The sequence below is a fragment of the Petromyzon marinus genome, unplaced genomic scaffold (genome assembly GCF_048934315.1).
Source record: "Petromyzon marinus isolate PM22_M1 ecotype Great Lakes invasive population unplaced genomic scaffold, UKy_Petmar_22M1.pri1.0 PM_G_Scaffold_7, whole genome shotgun sequence".
NCBI lineage: Eukaryota > Metazoa > Chordata > Hyperoartia > Petromyzontiformes > Petromyzontidae > Petromyzon > Petromyzon marinus.
This window is the reverse complement of record NW_027423024.1, coordinates 4,488,368-4,506,547: the sequence shown is the minus strand read 5'-3', so window position 1 is coordinate 4,506,547 and position 18,180 is coordinate 4,488,368. Positions and strand designations below refer to the sequence as shown.

Below are 18,180 nucleotides of genomic sequence, written 5' to 3'. Positions count from 1 at the left end.
CATCTTAAAGTGACTTTGTGCATGTGCAAACAGAAAATCCAGGAAAAAAACATCAAAATATTCCTGAAATAGCACCGTACACCAACGCTGTGTGCAAAAATCCCATTGGGATGCAAGTCAAACAACAACAAGAAAACTAAGATTAAGGCCATCAGTCTAACTCCGTACTACAATAAACAAAAACATGGTCAAACCAAAAAACTTTTAGAAATCACCAAAATAAAGCCATAAATGCAATGTAACAGTGATCATAGGAACTGTGACCGAATTTTTAACAATAAACTACATAAACAACCATGTAACACCAAACCCTAGAGCCACAGCTGGCTGCATGAGTTACTCCACAAACAACAGGAGCATCGGTCGGAGTATCAAATTTTTCAATGCACCTTTAAGATCAGCACGCTAAATCACAAAACAGATAATACTTTGCAGCGGTCATCCGGAGCGAAACATTTTATTTTATTTTAGGCCACTGAATAGCAGTGGCAAGCTAGGGGTGTACAACTCCTCTAGAGCAGTTTTGAGTGAATATCTCATAGGTAGCGATTCAAGTTGCAGTTTATTGGCAATAGCATTCCAGACCCTGGGGGCATCAATAGCAAAGGCCCTTCCTCCGGGTTTTTGTACGGGCAATAGGGAATGTGAAGCCGGTAGATGAGCAAAGACCCGAGGTCAAAATTTGTTCAAATGTGTTCTTTGAAACAGAGAGGAGATCCAGCAGCAGGCAGTCTGCGGGTTGTTTGGTTCTCCAGCTCATGGTGCGAACCCCTCGCCCACAACAGGGGGGGAAGGGAGGGGAATGAGAAGGGAGGAGCCGGAAGTGAGGGGGGGCGGGGTCTGAAGTGAGGGGCGAGGGGGGGGCGGAGGTGAGGGAGGTGACGGGGGAGAGGAGGGCCGGAAGCGAGGGGGGGAGGGTGGGAAGGGCGGAAGCGAGGGGGGAGGGGCATAAGTGAGGGGAGGGCCCGGGGGGAGGGTCCAAAGAGAGGACGAAAGAGGGGCCGGATGTGGAGGGGGGCCGGATGTGGGGGAGGGGCGGATGTGGAGGGGGGCCGGATGTGGGGGAGGGGCGGATGTGGAGGGGGTGAAGTGAGGGGGAAGGGCTGGAAGTGAGGGGGAGGGGCTGGAAGGTGGCGTCCTAGCTAGGTGCTGTCCCTGTCTCTCATCTCTCTGCGTCATCTCCCAGCTGCTCGGGACGTCTCCTGGGCTCCCGGGCGCTCCAACAGAGGTCTGACTCCACCACTCCACCACCCTCCTCCTCCTTCCCTCTCTCTCTGCGCTGTCTCCCACGCAGCCGCTGCCGTCTTTGTCTCCCCTTGCTGCTGTGGCCACGGCCCCGAGATCTGTGTCAGTGTGTGTCTGTGTGTGTGTGTCTGTGTTTGTGTGTGTGTCTGTGTCTGTCTGTGTGTGTGTGTCTGTGTGTGTGTCTGTGTGTGTGTCTGTGTTTGTGTCAGTGTGTGTGTCTGTGTGTCTGTGTGTGTGTCTGTGTGTGTCTGTCTGTGTGTGTCTGTGTGTGTGTGTCTGTGTGTGTATCTGTGTGTGTGTCTGTGTGTGTGTCTGTGTGTGTGTCTGTGTTTGTGTCAGTGTGTGTGTCTGTGTGTCTGTATGTGTCTGTGTGTGTGTCTGTGTGTGTGTGTCTGTGTGTGTATCTGTGTGTGTGTGTCTGTGTGTGTGTGTCTGTGTGTGTGTCTGTGTTTGTGTCTGTGTGTCTGTGTGTCTGTGTGTGTCTGTGTGTGTGTCTGTGTGTGTCTGTCTGTGTGTGTGTCTGTGTGTGTATCTGTGTCTGTGTGTGTGTGTCTGTGTGTGTGTCTGTGTTTGTGTCAGTTTGTGTGTCTGTGTGTCTGTGTGTGTGTCTGTGTGTGTCTGTCTGTGTGTGTCTGTGTGTGTGTGTCTGTGTGTGTTTGTGTCAGTGTGTGTGTCTGTGTGTGTGTCTGTGTGTGTGTGTCTGTGTGTCTGTGTGTGTCTGTCTGTGTGTGTCTGTGTGTGTGTGTGTCTGTGTGTGTTTGTGTCAGTGTGTGTGTCTGTGTGTGTGTCTGTGTGTTTGTGTCTGTGTGTGTGTCTGTGTGTGTGTTTGTGTCAGTGTGTGTGTGTCTGTGTGTGTGTCTGTGTGTGTCTGTGTGTGTGTGTGTCTGTGTGTTTGTGTCTGTGTGTGTGTTTGTGTCAGTGTCTGTGTCTGTCTGTGTCTGTGTGTGTGTGTCTGTGTGTGTGTCTGTGTGTGTCTGTGTGTGTGTCTGTGTGTGTGTGTGTCTGTCTCTGTGTGTGTCTGTGTGTGTGTGTCTGTGTGTGTGTCTGTGTGTATGTGTGTGTGTGTCTGTGTGTGTGTGTGTCTGTGTGTGTGTGTCTCTGTGTGTGTCTGTGTGTGTGTGTCTGTGTGTGTGTCTGTGTGTATGTGTGTGTGTGTCTGTGTGTGTGTGTGTCTGTGTGTGTGTGTCTGTGTGTCTGTGTGTGTGTCTGTGTGTGTGTGTGTGTCTGTGTGTGTATGTGTGTCTGTGTGTGTGTCTGTGTGTATGTGTGTCTGTGTGTGTGTCTGTGTGTGTGTCTGTGTGTGTGTCTGTGTGTGTGTCTGTGTGTCTGTGTGTGTGTCTGTGTGTGTGTGTGTCTGTGTGTGTGTGTCTGTCAAAACAACCCCCTACCTCCTCGCGGGGCCGGACGGGCAACTCTGTCGTGGACAGTGCTGTGGGGGGAGATCCAATTTTGATTGGCTCCTCCCCTCATGGCATATGTGTCCACCACAGGGGCTAAACGGGGGCTCTGGATGGGTGCGAGGGGCTGGTAACCCCTCCATCTTCAATTAATTACCACGAAACCACGAATTAAACTGAAATATGTAACTAATAAGCTTGTGCCGGAGGCCCCGGGGGGCCAGGCGTCTATGACGTCTCCTGGCCAAACCCCATTTGGCGGAGCCAGGAGATTGAATACCTACCCTCGGGGCTACTCCAGAAACAACGAAAAGCCACTATGGGTGGCCACGTGGAATGTTCGAACGCTCACTGCAGAGGAGAGGCTGCCACTCCTCTGTCGGGAGCTGGACCGGTACCGGCTGGATCTATGCGGCATTCAGGAGGTCCGGTGGTGGGTGTACACCCAGGACCCCATTCCAACCTAAAGTTTCCTGGTCTCAGTTATCTGATGAAAGTTGCAAGCGAGAATTTCATCATCGCTTGCGGCTGGGATTGGCATCGTCCCCGACTCCTGATGTCGAGGGTAAATGGGCGAGGTTTAGGACTGTGACTCATGCAGCTGCAATGGCTGCTTTGGGTATGCGGTCCAGACCTCCCCAGAGACCCTGGCTGACAGAGGAGGTGTTCAGGATGGTTGATAAAAAGCGACAGGCCCACTGTCATCGGCTACAGAATCCCACATCAGAGAATGAGGAGGCTTGCCGCAGCCTTCGCTCGGAGGTTCGGAGGGCCGTGAGGCGCTGCAAGGATGGGTGGTGGTCGCGGGTTGCTGAGGAGATAGATGCTGCCTCAGTGGCCCATGATCACAAATCTCTATTTAACTCCATCAAAAAGTAACCTGCAGCGCCACACCTATTACAATCATTAGGAGAAAAAACGGTGATCCAATCTCCGACCCCCAGGAACAGGTTCGCAGATTTGCTGAGCATTTCTGTGAGGTCCTGGGGGAGGGAAAATCCCTCAGCCAGGAAAACATCGTGGCACAAAATGAGGATGACCCTGCTGAGGCTGCGGTGCCTCAAATATTGGAAGAAGTCACCCCCTGTGAGTGGCTGGCTGAGGTGCCATCTGCTGAGGAAGTATTGAAGGCGATCAGGAGTCTGAGACCAGGAAAGGCAGCGGGCAGAGATGATCTCCCAAGCGAAATGCTGAGGGAGGGTGGCGTTTGTGCACAGACTGCCCTATATGACATCATAACAACAGTCTGGACCACTGGACGGGTTCCGCAGGATTGGAAGGATGCCCTGGTGGTCCCCCTTTTTAAGAAGGGGGACCGCACAGACTGTAACAACTACAGGGGCATCTCACTCCTCAGTGTGCCGAGAAAGGTCCTGGCAAGGATTATTCAGCATCGCCTTGCCAGGCACGCTGAGGAGAGGCTTGCGGAGCCCCAATGCGGTTTCAGGAAAGGGCGGTCCTGCACAGATGCCATATTTTCTGTCCGTCTGCTACAGCAGAGGTGTAGGGAATTCCAACAAGACCTACATCTCTGCTTTATTGACCTGGTCAAGGCCTATGATACCATCAGTAGGCCTGGGCTATGGGTCGTTCTTCGTGCTTTTGGAGTACCTGACCCTCTGCTCACGATCATTAAGGACCTTCATGATGGTGAGCGGGCCAGAGTAAAACTGCGTGGCCAGGAGTCAGAGCCATTCCCTGTACACCTTGGGGTGCGACAGGGATGTCCTCTGGCTCCCACATTATTTAACATCTATTTTGACCACGTAGTTCGTGAAGCCTTCAATAGCTGTACCGGGGGAATCTCCATATGGTACAGATATAATGGGAGGCTAATCGATGCCCGGGTGCGGTCAAGGGATGTCTCCCTATTGCTCAACCACGTTATGTATGCTGATGATTTGGTAATAGCTGCTCAGTCAGAGGAGGAGTTGGAGATGCTGCTGCTGAGACTGGAGCGTGCCACTAAGAGGTGGGGCCTTACCATCAGCCCCACCAAAACTAAGCACCTGCCTGGGTATTTTGTACCATCGGACACTCCACCCCCACAACTCCCAATCGGTGATGGGGCAGTTGTGGAGAGAGTGGAGAGTTTCCCATACCTGGGCAGTGTGCTTATGACTGGCTCCAGTTTAACAGCAGAGGTCTCACTCCGAATCAGTCGAGCGGCAATATCTTTTCATCGGTTGCGTAACGCTGTGTGGAAGCTACCTGGTCTGTCGCTCCGCACTAAGCTTCATGTCTTCTCGGCCACGGTCATTCCCTCCCTTCTCTACGCTTGCGAAACGTGGACCCCCCTGGTGGAACATCTTCGCCGGTTAGAAACATTTAGGCTGGCCTGCCTACGATCCATCCTGGGTTTAACCAGACTGGATTGTGTGAGGAGCTCACAAATCCTTGAAAGATCTGGGCAGGGTCCCATCGGTGAGCTCCTCCGGCAGGCAAGGCTGCGATGGCTGGGTCATGTAGCCCGCATGCCCAGCCACCGCATGCCGAAACAGCTTTTGTTTGGCTGGATTGAGGGGGCTAAGTGGGCGCGGCACGGGCTAGAGAAGAGATGGAGTGATGTGGTACAGGAGGACGTGGAGCTGAGTGGATTTGCCGATGACTGGTACCAGCGGTGTCAAGATCGGCCTCTGTGGAGGAGGCTCGTGAAGGATGCTACTGGGCAGTTGGAGGCAGTCGCCCTCCAACAACAACGGAGGGCGGAGGAGCGACGCTCACAACAACGAGCGGAACGCCGGGTGGCTAAAGCACAGCAGGTTGGCACAGTAGGGGGCACAGGTGGTGCATCAGCCAGTCATCTCAGTCAGTCGACCCGTGGCACCTGGGTCTGCCCAGTGACCTCCTGCCAGCGGGCGTTCGACACTTCACGTGGCCTCACGGTGCACATAGCCTGGCACAAGCGTCGTGGTGACGTCACCGCCACTTAGTGGTGAATGTCGGTTGTTATTGTCTGTGTGTGTGTGTGTGTCTGTGTGTTTGTGTCTGTGTGTGTCTGTGTGTGTGTTTGTGTCAGTGTGTGTGTCTGTGTGTGTCTGTGTGTGTGTCTGTCTCTGTGTGTGTCTGTGTGTGTGTGTGTGTCTGTGTGTGTGTGTGTGTCTGTGTGTGTGTCTGTGTGTGTGTCTGTGTGTGTGTCCGGTGGACCGGTTCTGGCTCCTGCCACGATGAGGGGTGGACAGTCCTCTACTCGGGGCAGCAGACTGCCAAACAACAGGGTGTGGCTCTTCTTTTGAACAAAAGAATGAAGGGGGCGTGGGAGCGTGGCGGTGAGGTGTGGGAAGCTGTAAGCCCCAGGCTACTTTGGGCTCGCCTTCCCATCAACCGGAGGCGAGGAATGGTGGTCGTGGTTACTTATGCCCCCACCGAAGATGAACATCCATGGAGGGATGCAGGCAAAGCCGATGAGTCAGATGCCTTCTATGACCTCCTGTCACAGGTGCTGGCTAAATTGGCCCCTCGGAAAAGAGTCATCATGTTGGGTGACTTCAATGCCCGAGTTGGTCATGATGCTGGCACCTGGTCTGGAGTGATTGGAGGGCATGGGCCAGATCAGCTCAATAACAACGGTAGGAGGCTGCTAGATTTTGTGCAGCCCATGGGCTTGTAATTACCAACACGCTGTTCTGGCATCGGCACATCCACACAACATCATGGATGCATGCCGGGTCCACGCAAGAACATCTGCTGGACTACATAGTGACGGACCAGCGGATGCGAGCCCATGTCCTTGACACCAGGACCTACCGTGGAGCTGATCTGCCCTCTGACCAGCGACTTGTCATCTGTAAGATGCGCCTGCCATTCTTCCACTCCGGTGGTGGGTGTACACCCAGGACCCCTTTCCAACCTAAAGTTTCCTGGTCTCAGTTATCTGATGAAAGTTGCAAGCGAGAATTTCATCATCGCTTGCGGCTGGGATTGGCATCGTCCCCGACTCCTCCTGATGTCGAGGGTAAATGGGCGAGGTTTAGGACTGTGACTCATGCAGCTGCAATGGCTGCTTTGGGTATGCGGTCCAGACCTCCCCAGAGACCCTGGCTGACAGAGGAGGTGTTCAGGATGGTTGAGAAAAAGCGACAGGCCCACTGTCATCGGCTACAGAATCCCACGTCAGAGAATGAGGAGGCTTACCGCAGCCTTCGCTCGGAGGTTCGGAGGGCCGTGAGGCGCTGCAAGGATGGGTGGTGGTCGCGGGTTGCTGAGGAGATAGATGCTGCCTCAGTGGCCCGTGATCACAAATCTCTATTTAACTCCATCAAAAAGTAACCTGCAGCGCCACACCTATTACAATCATTAGGGGAAAAAACGGTGATCCAATCTCCGACCCCCAGGAACAGGTTTGCAGATTTGCTGAGCATTTCTGTGAGGTCCTGGGGGAGGGAAAATCCCTCAGCCAGGAAAACATCGTGGCACAAAGTGAGGATGACCCTGCTGAGGCTGCGGTGCCTCAAATATTGGAAGAAGTCACCCCCTGTGAGTGGCTGGCTGAGGTGCCATCTGTTGAGGAAGTACTGAAGGTGATCCGGAGTTTGAGACCAGGAAAGGCAGCGGGCAGAGATTATCTCCCAAGCGAAATGCTGAGGGAGGGTGGCGTTTGTGCACAGACTGCCCTATATGACATCATAACAACAGTCTGGACCACTGGACGGGTTCCGCAGGATTGGAAGGATGCCCTGGTGGTCCCCCTTTTTATGAAGGGGGACCGCACAGACTGTAACAACTACAGGGGCATCTCACTCCTCAGTGTGCCGGGAAAGGTCCTGGCAAGGATTGCCAGGCACGCTGAGGAGAGGCTTGCGGAGCCCCAATGCGGTTTCAGGAAAGGGCGGTCCTGCACAGATGCCATATTTTCTGTCCGTCTGCTACAGCAGAGGTGTAGGGAATTCCAACAAGACCTACATCTCTGCTTTATTGACCTGGTCAAGGCATATGATACCATCAATAGGCCAGGGCTCTGGGTTGTTCTTCGTGCTTTTGGAGTACCTGACCCTCTGCTCACGATCATTAAGGCCCTTCATGATGGTGAGCGGGCCCAGGTAAAACTATGTGGTCGGGAGTCAGAGCCATTCCCTGTACACCTTGGGGTGCGACAGGGATGTCCTCTGGCTCCCACATTATTTAACATCTATTTTGACCACGTAGTTCGTGAAGCCTTCAATAGCTGTACCGGGGGAATCTCCATATGGTACAGATATAATGGGAGGCTGATCGATGCCCGGGTGCGGTCAAGGGATGGCTCCCTATTGCTCAACCACGTTATGTATGCTGATGATTTTGTAATAGCTGCTCATTCAGAGGAGGAGTTGTCGATGCTGCTGCTGAGACTGGAGCGTGCCACTAAGAGGTGGGGCCTTACCATCAGCCCCACCAAAACTAAGCACCTGCCTGGGTATTTTGTACCATCGGACACTACACCCCCACAACTCCCAATCGGTGATGGGGCAGTTGTGGAGCGAGTGGAGAGTTTCCCATGCCTGGGCAGTGTGCTTTTGACCAGCTCCAGTTTAACAGCAGAGGTCTCACTCCGAATCAGTCGAGCGGCAATATCTTTTCATCGGTTGCGTAACGCTGTGTGGAAGCTACCTGGTCTGTGGCTCCGCACTAAGCTTCAGGTCTTCTCGACCACAGTCATTCCCTCACTTCTCTACGCTTGCGAAACGTGGACCCCCCTAATGGAACATCTTCACCAGTTAGAAACATTTAGACTGGCCTGCCTACGATCCATCCTGGGTTTAACCAGGCTGGATTGTGTGAGGAGCTCACAAATCCTTGAAAGATCTGGGCAAGGTCCCATCGGTGAGCTCCTCCGGCAGGCAAGGCTGCGTTGGCTGGGTCATGTAGCCCGCATGCCCAGCCACCGCATGCCGAAACAGCTTTTGTTCGGCCGGATCGAGGGGGCTAAACGGGCGCGGCACGGGCTAGAGAGGAGATGGAGTGATGTGGTACAGGAGGACGTGGAGCTGAGTGGACTTGCCGATGACTGGTACCAGCGGTGTCAAGATCGGCCTCTGTGGAGGAGGCTCGTGAAGGACGCTACTGGGCAGTTGGAGGCAGTCGCCCTCCAACAACAACGGAGGGCGGCGGAGCGACGCTCACAACAACGAGCGGAGCGCCGGGTGGCTAAAGCACAGCAGGTTGGCACAGTAGGGGGCACAGGTGGTGCATCAGCCAGTCATCTCAGTCAGTCGACCCGTGGCACCTGGGTCTGCCCCGTGACCTCCTGCTAGCGGGCGTTCGACACTTCACGTGGCCTCAGGGTGCACATAGCCTGGTACAAGCGTCGTGGTGACATCACCGCCACTTAGTGGCGAATGGCGGTTGTTGTTGTGTGCAAGCGGATGCCTAAACAGCTAGAGAAGAGATGGAGTACACAGCAGGCGTCAGGTTCGGGATCGAATCCACGACCTCCTGTATACCAGGCGAGGGAGTCAACATTTTATTGATTGGCTGTGTCGGGTGGAGGAGGGCCCGAACGCACACACACGCGCGCGTCCACAAGAGATCTTGACCCCAAAAAAAACAAATTACGAATCGTCTTCTCGGGCGGCATCTTTGCTCCCTTATACACCGCAATTGATGATGCTATCCAGGAGGGCACGGGATGGATGCGCGTTTGTTTTTTCTCGAGTGCCATCGAGAACTCGTCTCTCGGCAGCGCGCGAGGAACCAACGCAACTGCCGTGGCCTTCTTAGGAAATGCGTCCTCATGGACATGACCTCCGAACAAGTGACCGATTGACATTTTACAACAAAAATAGATGAACGCTGTTCGAACAGAGGGCAGTAGTGATAATAACGATGTGATTCAGTTCACCCGGGGGGGAATTCCTCGCCGAGTCTCAAGGCTCTTATTCAAGAAGGGGTTTGTGAGATTTTTGCACACAGAGTTGTAATAAGTTTTTTTCTTTTCTGGAAGATTTGCTGTTTTATCACAGGATGTTTCCGTTACGCGTCGTCGCTTTAAGATGTTTCTCTGTTCATATTTTGTTTGTTGCGGTTGCACCCGAACTCAAGAGCCGCATGACTCACAGGGCTATACACCTAATAAATGAAACTTGAAACTTGATTGGACTTGCCGATGGCCGCTACCAGCGCTGTAGATGTAGATGCCACTGGTTCTTCACGTTCTGCAGATGCAGATGCCATTGGTTCTTCACGTTCTGTAGACGTAGATGCCACTGGTTCTTCACGTTCTGTAGATGTAGATGCCACTGGTTCTTCACGTTCTGTCGATGTAGATGCCACAGGTTCTTCACTTTCTGTAGATGTAGATGCCACTGGTTCTTCACGTTCTGGAGATGTAGATGCCATTGGTTCTTCACGTTCTGTAGACGTAGATGCCACTCATTCTTCACGTTCTGTAGATGTAGATGCCACTGGTTCTTCACGTTCTGTCGATGTAGATGCCACTGGTTCTTCACTTTCTGTAGATGTAGATGCCACTGGTTCTTCACGTTCTGCAGATGTAGATGCCATTGGTTCTTCACGTTCTGTCGATGTAGATGCCACTGGTTCTTCACGTTCTGCAGATGTAGATGCCACTGGTTCTTCATGTTCTGTCGATGTAGATGCCACTGGTTCTTCACGTTCTGCAGATGTAGATGCCACTGGTTCTTCACGTTCTGTAGATGTAGATGCCACTGGTTCTTCACGTTCTACAGATGTAGATGCCACTGGTTCTTGACATTCTGCAGATGTAGATGCCACTGGTTCTTCACGTTCTGCAGATGTAGATGCCACCGGTTCTTCATGTTCTGCAGATGTAGATGCCACTGGTTCTTCACATTCTGCCAATGTAGATGCCACCACTGCCATTTATTGTGCATGGAGGTTGAACTTACGACTCTCATTCCAAACGGGCAACTGGACAAACGGGATAGGTTTTTTTTATTATCTCTAAAAGTCCTGAAGTTGAATGTTTGTAAGTAGAGTAGTGCCTGTACAAACACGGGTGAACGTTTCCCCGCAGCGGCGTCGCTGAATTAGACCGGCGGCCACGATGAGCTGGGGCTACCTCACGCATCTGCTGGAGGAGGTTCATCGGCACTCCACCTTCCTGAGCAAGCTGTGGATCACCACCTTCGTCATCTTTCGCGTCGTTCTCACGACGGTCGCCGGCGAGTCCATCTACTACGACGAGCAGGGCCGCTTCTCGTGCAACACGGCGCAGCCCGGTTGCGAGAACGTCTGCTACGACAGCTTCGCCCCGCTCTCCCACGTCCGCTTCTGGGTGTTCCAGATCATCGCGGTCGCCACGCCCACCATCCTGTACCTCGGCTTCGCAGTGCATCGCATCACCAGGTACCGAGGTTCTCGGAGGGAGTTTTCACAGTGGGGGGGGGGGGGGGCTACGGTGGAAATTTGAATGGCTGCCCGCAGTTGGAAATGTTTTAATTTGTTTTTTAATTAGGTTGCGCCGTCGTTTTGGTCACGAGTTTGAACGGTGAAAGTGCCGGCAAGGTTTCCCCTTGACTTAGGAACGGAGTTCCGTTCCCGAGCCCCCCCGTCGGTACGTCCGAACGGCTAGTTCAGTTCGGGAGGGCGAATGTGCGCTGTGTTTAAACACGCACACGGTCAGCGTCGTAAAATATTCTGCGATTCAACAGCAAAAAGGGAAGCATTGTTAAACTCTTCAACAATAAGAAATATAATACATTTGCATGCGATATTATAATTGCACATGTATAAAAGGCAAAGTTGTGAGTATGTGTCTGTTCAAAATGTTTAGCGTACTTCCCGACATGCAACAAACTTGAAATTTGCCATGTGGGTACTTTCCATACTGTACACCATGCAAACATAAAAATACACTTATTTTTTTTGGGGGGGGGGGGTGGGGAAATGACGATGAAGTGTGGCGAGAATCGATATCTGGTGAGCTTTGTGGTATCGATTAAACGGGAATAGGCTGATTCTAAAGAAATCTACAACCTTCGATTCCTTTGCGCGATCTAAAGAATCGAATCTTGGCGCGCGAGCGTACGTTTTTTTACGCCGCGCGTTGGGTTTCATTTTAGTTTTTACGAATGAGGCAATGATCAAAGTTTTTTTTTCCACTTGTATATGTTATGTTTTTAAGTTTTGAGAAGTGTTTCAATATATGTTTTCCCCCGGGCAACGCCGGGTGCTTCCCGCTTAGTAGTAAATAAAGCGTCAAATTTTAAAGGAAGGTAAATATTTTAACTTACCTCGAGTCCCGACGCTGGCTCGCTCGTAGCGAGGGGTGAAACTTCGACGCCGCCGCCGCCGCTCTCTGTCGTGGTAGGATCGAGTACAAGCGAGACGAACAAACCAAGCGAGCCAAGCGAACCGGCGGCCCCGACCGCGTGGTTGAATGCACGGAGAAAGAGGAGGAGGTGGAAGAGGAGGTGGAGGGTGAAGAAGACGGCGAGGGGAAGCAGCACAACGAGCGGTGGAGGATCAAGACGGACGGCCTGATGGTGGCCTACACCCTCCAGCTGCTGGCCCGCACGCTGGCCGAGGTTGGCTTCCTGGTGGGGCAGTACCTGATGTACGGCGTGGAGGTGGCCCCGCGCTTCAAGTGCGTCCGTGACCCCTGCCCGAATAGCGTCGACTGCTTTGTGTCGCGCCCCACAGAGAAGACCGTCTTCCTTCTGGTCATGTACGCAGTCGCCGGTCTCAGCCTCCTGCTCGAACTGTCCGAGATTGCCTACCTGGGGCTGGGCACCATCCACGACTCGCTGAGCGGGAGGCACCGGCCACGGAGCAGGTGGGGGGCCTCGCCGGCGCGGTTGGCATTGCGTCACGTAAACTAAACGTGCCGGGTCGCTACCGGCTCGACACTCGCCGGCTGTGTGTCAGAGAGCGACCCCCAACTACGCCGAAAATTCGAGTTTCCGTGACGTTTCGCCGATGATGACAACAGCAAAAAAACATCATGGGACCTCCCTTGCCAGTAACAAAATATAAGAATTGGTTTTACCCTTTCTAGTAATAAAACAGCTGTGTGAACATGATAACACCAAACGTAAACCTCTTGCAAGGAATCATCTCACTGCATTGGCCACGCACACGGTACTTGTAATGAACATGCAAACAGAAAAAAAACATGCTCTGGTAGTCTACGAGATGATGATGATGCATTGTCTTTGAAACTGATTGTTCCACACCAGAGACAGCTTTCTTTAGAGCCTCGTGTGTCTCACCCCGAGCTGTCAATGTCTTCGTAGTGGCATTGTCCTCTCATCTAACACTGTTTGAGACTAGGCTCTAAACAAAGCTGTCTCTTATTCTTGGTTCTTTCGGTAAAGTCACGTGGAAGGGAAATAATAACGGTTCCGTCAGCTTCCCAACCGCTATATATAGATGTTGTGTATAGTTTATAGTGTAGTGTATAATGTAGTGTATGTGTTGATATCTATGTATATAGATGTTGTGTATAGTTTATAGTGTAGTGTATAATGTAGTGTATGTGTTGATAGCTATGTATATAGATGTTGTGTGTAGTGTATAGTGTATAATGTAGTGTATGTTTTGATAGCTATGTATATAGATGTTGTGTGTATTGTATAGTGTAGTGTATAATGTAGTGTATGTGTTGATAGCTATGTATATAGATGTTGTGTATAGTTTATAGTGTAGTGTATAATGTAGTGTATGTGTTGATAGCTATGTATATAGATGGTGTGTATAGTTTATAGTGTAGTGTATAATGTAGTGTATGTGTTGATAGCTATATATATGCTGTGTGTAGTGTATAGTGTATGTGTTGATAGCTATGTATATAGATGTTGTGTGTGTAGTGTATACTGTACAATGTAGTGTATGTGTTTATAGCTATGTATATAGATGTTGTGTTTGTAGTGTATAGTGTAGTGTATGTGTTGATAGCTATGTATATAGATGTTGTGTTTGTAATGTATAGTGTAGTGTATGTGTTGATAGCGATGTATATAGATGTGTGTAGTTTATAGTGTAGTGTATGTGTTGATAGCTATGTATATAGATGTTTGTAGTTTATAGTGTAGTGTATAGTGTAGTGTATGTGTTGATAGCTATGTATAGATGTTGTGTGTAGTGTATAGTGTAGTGTATGTGTTGATAGCTATGTATATAGATGTTGTGTATAGTTTATAGTGTAGTGTATAATGTAGTGTATGTGTTGATAGCTATATATATAGATGTTGTGTGTAGTGTATAGTGTAGTGTATGTGTTGATAGCTATGTATATAGATGTGTGTGTAGTGTAGTGTATGTGTTGATAGCTATGTATATAGCTGTTGTGTGTGTAGTGTATACTGTATAGTGTAGTGTATGTGTTGATAGCTATGTATATAGATGTTGTGTGTAGTTTATAGTGTAGTGTACAATGTAGTGTATGTGTTGATAGCTATGGATATAGATGTTGTGTTTGTAATGTATAGTGTAGTGTATGTGTTGATAGCGATGTATATAGATGTGTGTAGTTTATAGTGTAGTGTATGTGTTGATAGCTATGTATATAGATGTTTGTAGTTTATAGTGTAGTGTATAGTGTAGTGTATGTGTTGATAGCTATGTATAGATGTTGTGTGTAGTGTATAGTGTAGTGTATGTGTTGATAGCTATGTATATAGATGTTGTGTATAGTTTATAGTGTAGTGTATAATGTAGTGTATGTGTTGATAGCTATATATATAGATGTTGTGTGTAGTGTAGTGTATGTGTTGATAGCTATGTATATAGATGTGTGTGTAGTGTAGTGTATGTGTTGATAGCTATGTATATAGCTGTTGTGTGTGTAGTGTATACTGTATAGTGTAGTGTATGTGTTGATAGCTATGTATATAGATGTTGTGTGTAGTTTATAGTGTAGTGTACAATGTAGTGTATGTGTTGATAGCTATGGATATAGATGTTGTGTTTGTAATGTATAGTGTAGTGTATGTGTTGATAGCGATGTATATAGATGTGTGTAGTTTATAGTGTAGTGTATGTGTTGATAGCTATGTATATAGATGTTTGTAGTTTATAGTGTAGTGTATAGTGTAGTGTATGTGTTGATAGCTATGTATAGATGTTGTGTGTAGTGTATAGTGTAGTGTATGTGTTGATAGCTATGTATATAGATGTTGTGTATAGTTTATAGTGTAGTGTATAATGTAGTGTATGTGTTGATAGCTATATATATAGATGTTGTGTGTAGTGTAGTGTATGTGTTGATAGCTATGTATATAGATGTGTGTGTAGTGTAGTGTATGTGTTGATAGCTATGTATATAGCTGTTGTGTGTGTAGTGTATACTGTATAGTGTAGTGTATGTGTTGATAGCTATGTATATAGATGTTGTGTGTAGTTTATAGTGTAGTGTACAATGTAGTGTATGTGTTGATAGCTATGGATATAGATGTTGTGTTTGTAGTGTATAGTGTAGTGTACGTGTTGATAGCTATATATATGTTGTGTATATTTTATAGTGTAGTATATGTGTTGATAGCAATGTATATCGATGTTGTGTGTGTAGTGTATAGTGTAGTGTATGTGTTGATAGCTATGTATATAGATTTTGATTTAAAGCTTTTGTGACTGCAGTAATTCATATTCTTAGCTCTTTCGGTAAAGTCACGTTGAAGGGAAACAATAAAATAATAAAATATATATAAAACAATAAAAATTCTCACGACGTTTCGACCATAACACAAACGGTCGTCATCAGGTGTGTCGGTTTGCATAAATTTTTTTATTTTTTTACAGTGTCTTTATTCATTTTAAGAAAAACGTCAGCGCCACGCGCAGCGATTTGGCAGTTTATTTAGAAGGACGAGTCCATCTATGTTCTGAAAAGAGGAGGGGGGAGACGAAAAATTAATGTATGCTGTCTGAAAGCCACTGTAAGCGTGAACAATCAATTAAGACCTGAAATGGTTAATCAAATCTTTCCAATGATTGCTAAGCCAGAATCCATCTTCTCGGTTGGAATTGTCTCTGTGCTTGTATATGTGGATAGCCTCATGAACGAATCTCTCATGGTAGCCAGATGGCTTACAAAGAACCTCTGTCTTGGAAAAGTCAATGTCATGTGAGCCTACTGAATTATAACAATGATCTGCCACGGCCGAGGTGTTGGTCCTACGGTGTTTAAGGTCTGCTTTGTGTTCACGGATGCGGTCCGAGACGTGGCGTTTGGTTTCTCCAATGTAACTACTACCACAGAGGCAACTTAGTTTGTAGACACCAGGGTACTGTATGTCCGGAATCACTTCTTTTACAGACGGAACCAGATCACGGATTTTATGTAATGTGTTGAAACGGACCTGGATCTTGTGTTTATTCAAGATTTTAGAGATCTTTTTTGTGATCGCCGCAATGTAGGGTAAAGTGATGGTTTTGAAAGGCTCCTCAAGAGGGTCCTTCATGGTTTCAGTGATAGCTTTGCGGATTGTATAGTCGGAGTAACCATTAGCCTTAAGAACTTGGTGTACGTGCTTGAGTTCACTGACTATGTGTTCCTGGTCGGATATGCATTGGGCTCTATGGTACAGAGTCTTGATGAGAGAATTCTTCTGTGATGGATGGTGGTGGGAATCCGGTTTTATTGTTTTATATATATATTATTATTTTATTGTTTCCCTTCAACGTGACTTTACCGAAAGAGCTAAGAATATGTATATAGATGTTGTGTGCACTATACACTGCACTATACACTACACTATACACTACACTATACACTGCACTATACACTGCACTATACACTACACTATACACTACAATACACTGCACTATACACTGCACTATACACTGCACTATCCACTGCACTATGCACTGCACTATACACTACACTATACACTGCACTATACACTACACTATACACTGCACTATTCACTACACTATACACTATACACTGCACTATACACTGCGCTATACACTACACTATACACTACACTATACACTACACTACACACTACAGTACACTATAAACTACACTATACACTACTATCCACTGCACTATACACTACACTATGCACTGCACCAGACACTACACTATACACTACACTATACACTACACTATACACTACACTACACACTACAGTACACTATACACTACACTATACACTACTATCCACTGCACTATACACTACATTATGCACTGCACTATACACTACACTATACACTGCACTATACACTACACTATACACTATACACTGCACTATACACTACTATACACTACGCTATACACTACACTATACACTGCACTATACACTACATTATGCACTGCACTATACACTACACTATACACTACACTATACACTGCACTATACACTACACTATACACTATACACTGCACTATACACTACGCTATACACTACACTATACACTACATTATACACTACTATACACTACACTATACACTGCACTTTATACTACTATACATTACACTATACACTGCACTTTATACTACACTATACACTGCACTATACATGCGATATAACCAAAAAACCCTCTATCATGGAGAGTGTATATATATTTTTTGTTAATGAAAATACTCTTATTGAAATTCGACTCGTTTCTAGGGTGGCAGATGCTGTCGAGCCGGAGTCCACGGCGGGTCCCAGAGCGACGTCACCATCGGAATTGTGGCAGCTCCGTGACGAGGTGAAGGAGCTTCAGACGGAGCTGGGGGCGACGCCGAGGGCCCACCAGGAGCCCCCCGAGCAGGCCGCTGGCGGCGCCTCCCACGGCGTGGACGCGCCCCACGACCTGCACGTCTTGATTTAGCGGGATAGTTTTACTCTCGGGCGTAGGTTATCGCTCAAATCGCTTTTTGCCATCCCACGTTCCATTTACTCGGCCCCCCAATGCCCCGCCGCCGTTTTGATCGTCTCGACTTTGGAGGTTTTCTTGACATTCTTCCGTCAAGATTCAATCGGAGGCGACCGTTTGCGCTTTTAAGATTCGAGCGGCAGAGCGCGGGCACCCCGCTAACGCGCTCGCGACGGCACGGGGGGCACGCCAGCACCCAGCCTCGTGGCTCGGGTGATACGGCGCTGGGTTTGTAACCCAGAGCATTTAGAGTTCAAATCTCCTTAGAACGCGTTTTGTGTGACATCGTGGCTTTCGCATTCGGCCAACGTATAAACGCACGAGTTGGGGGGAATGTTTGCGTGAGGGTTTGTAATCAATATGGAGGTGTGTTTTGATTAAAGAAACCCAAATATTTTTGTTACTTTAGCTTCTTAATTTGCGTGAGTTTCTGTTGTCATTTTTTGTTAAACTTCCTCACTCATCAGTGGACAAGAGGGCCCGAGTTTAGCGGGCACGTCGTTATTATACCGTAACAGCCTGCTCCGATTTATATTGACAAAACAAAAGGCGTTTAAGGTGTTGGCTATGCCAACAGTGGATAACCTGGAGTTCTGCATTAATTTTGTGCAGTGTTTGAAAGCTATTATTCATCATTAGACCTCCTTTGCCAGTACCAAAATGTAATGATAGGGTTTTTCCCCTTTTTTCTGGCAACAAAACTGAAACCTTTTTACGAGGATTCATGTCTGCATTAACCGCAATACCTGCAGTCAAAATGCAAACAAAAAACCTA

The 18,180-nt window shown here is 48.4% G+C and overlaps 1 protein-coding gene across 1 annotated transcript; it reads left to right on the top strand.

The window, feature by feature from the left end:
* The first annotated feature begins 1,119 nt into the window (after positions 1 to 1,119).
* LOC142920221 (gap junction gamma-1 protein-like) lies at positions 1,120 to 17,813 on the top strand. The gene is made up of 4 exons (XM_076062708.1): positions 1,120 to 1,228; positions 10,615 to 10,946; positions 11,911 to 12,375; positions 17,156 to 17,813. Exons 2-4 carry the CDS (start codon positions 10,645 to 10,647, stop codon positions 17,358 to 17,360), a joined length of 972 nt encoding a protein of 323 aa, XP_075918823.1. The 5' UTR covers positions 1,120 to 1,228; positions 10,615 to 10,644; the 3' UTR covers positions 17,361 to 17,813.
* Positions 17,814 to 18,180: the final 367 nt, after the last annotated feature.

Coding starts and splice junctions, on each gene's coding strand:
- LOC142920221 (XM_076062708.1), top strand. CDS start 10,645: ATGAGCTGGGGCTACCTCACGCATCTGCTGGAGGAGGTTCATCGGCAC. Junction 10,947..11,910: donor GCAGTGCATCGCATCACCAG/GTACCGAGGTTC, acceptor CTGTCGTGGTAG/GATCGAGTACAAGCGAGACG. Junction 12,376..17,155: donor AGGCACCGGCCACGGAGCAG/GTGGGGGGCCTC, acceptor ACTCGTTTCTAG/GGTGGCAGATGCTGTCGAGC.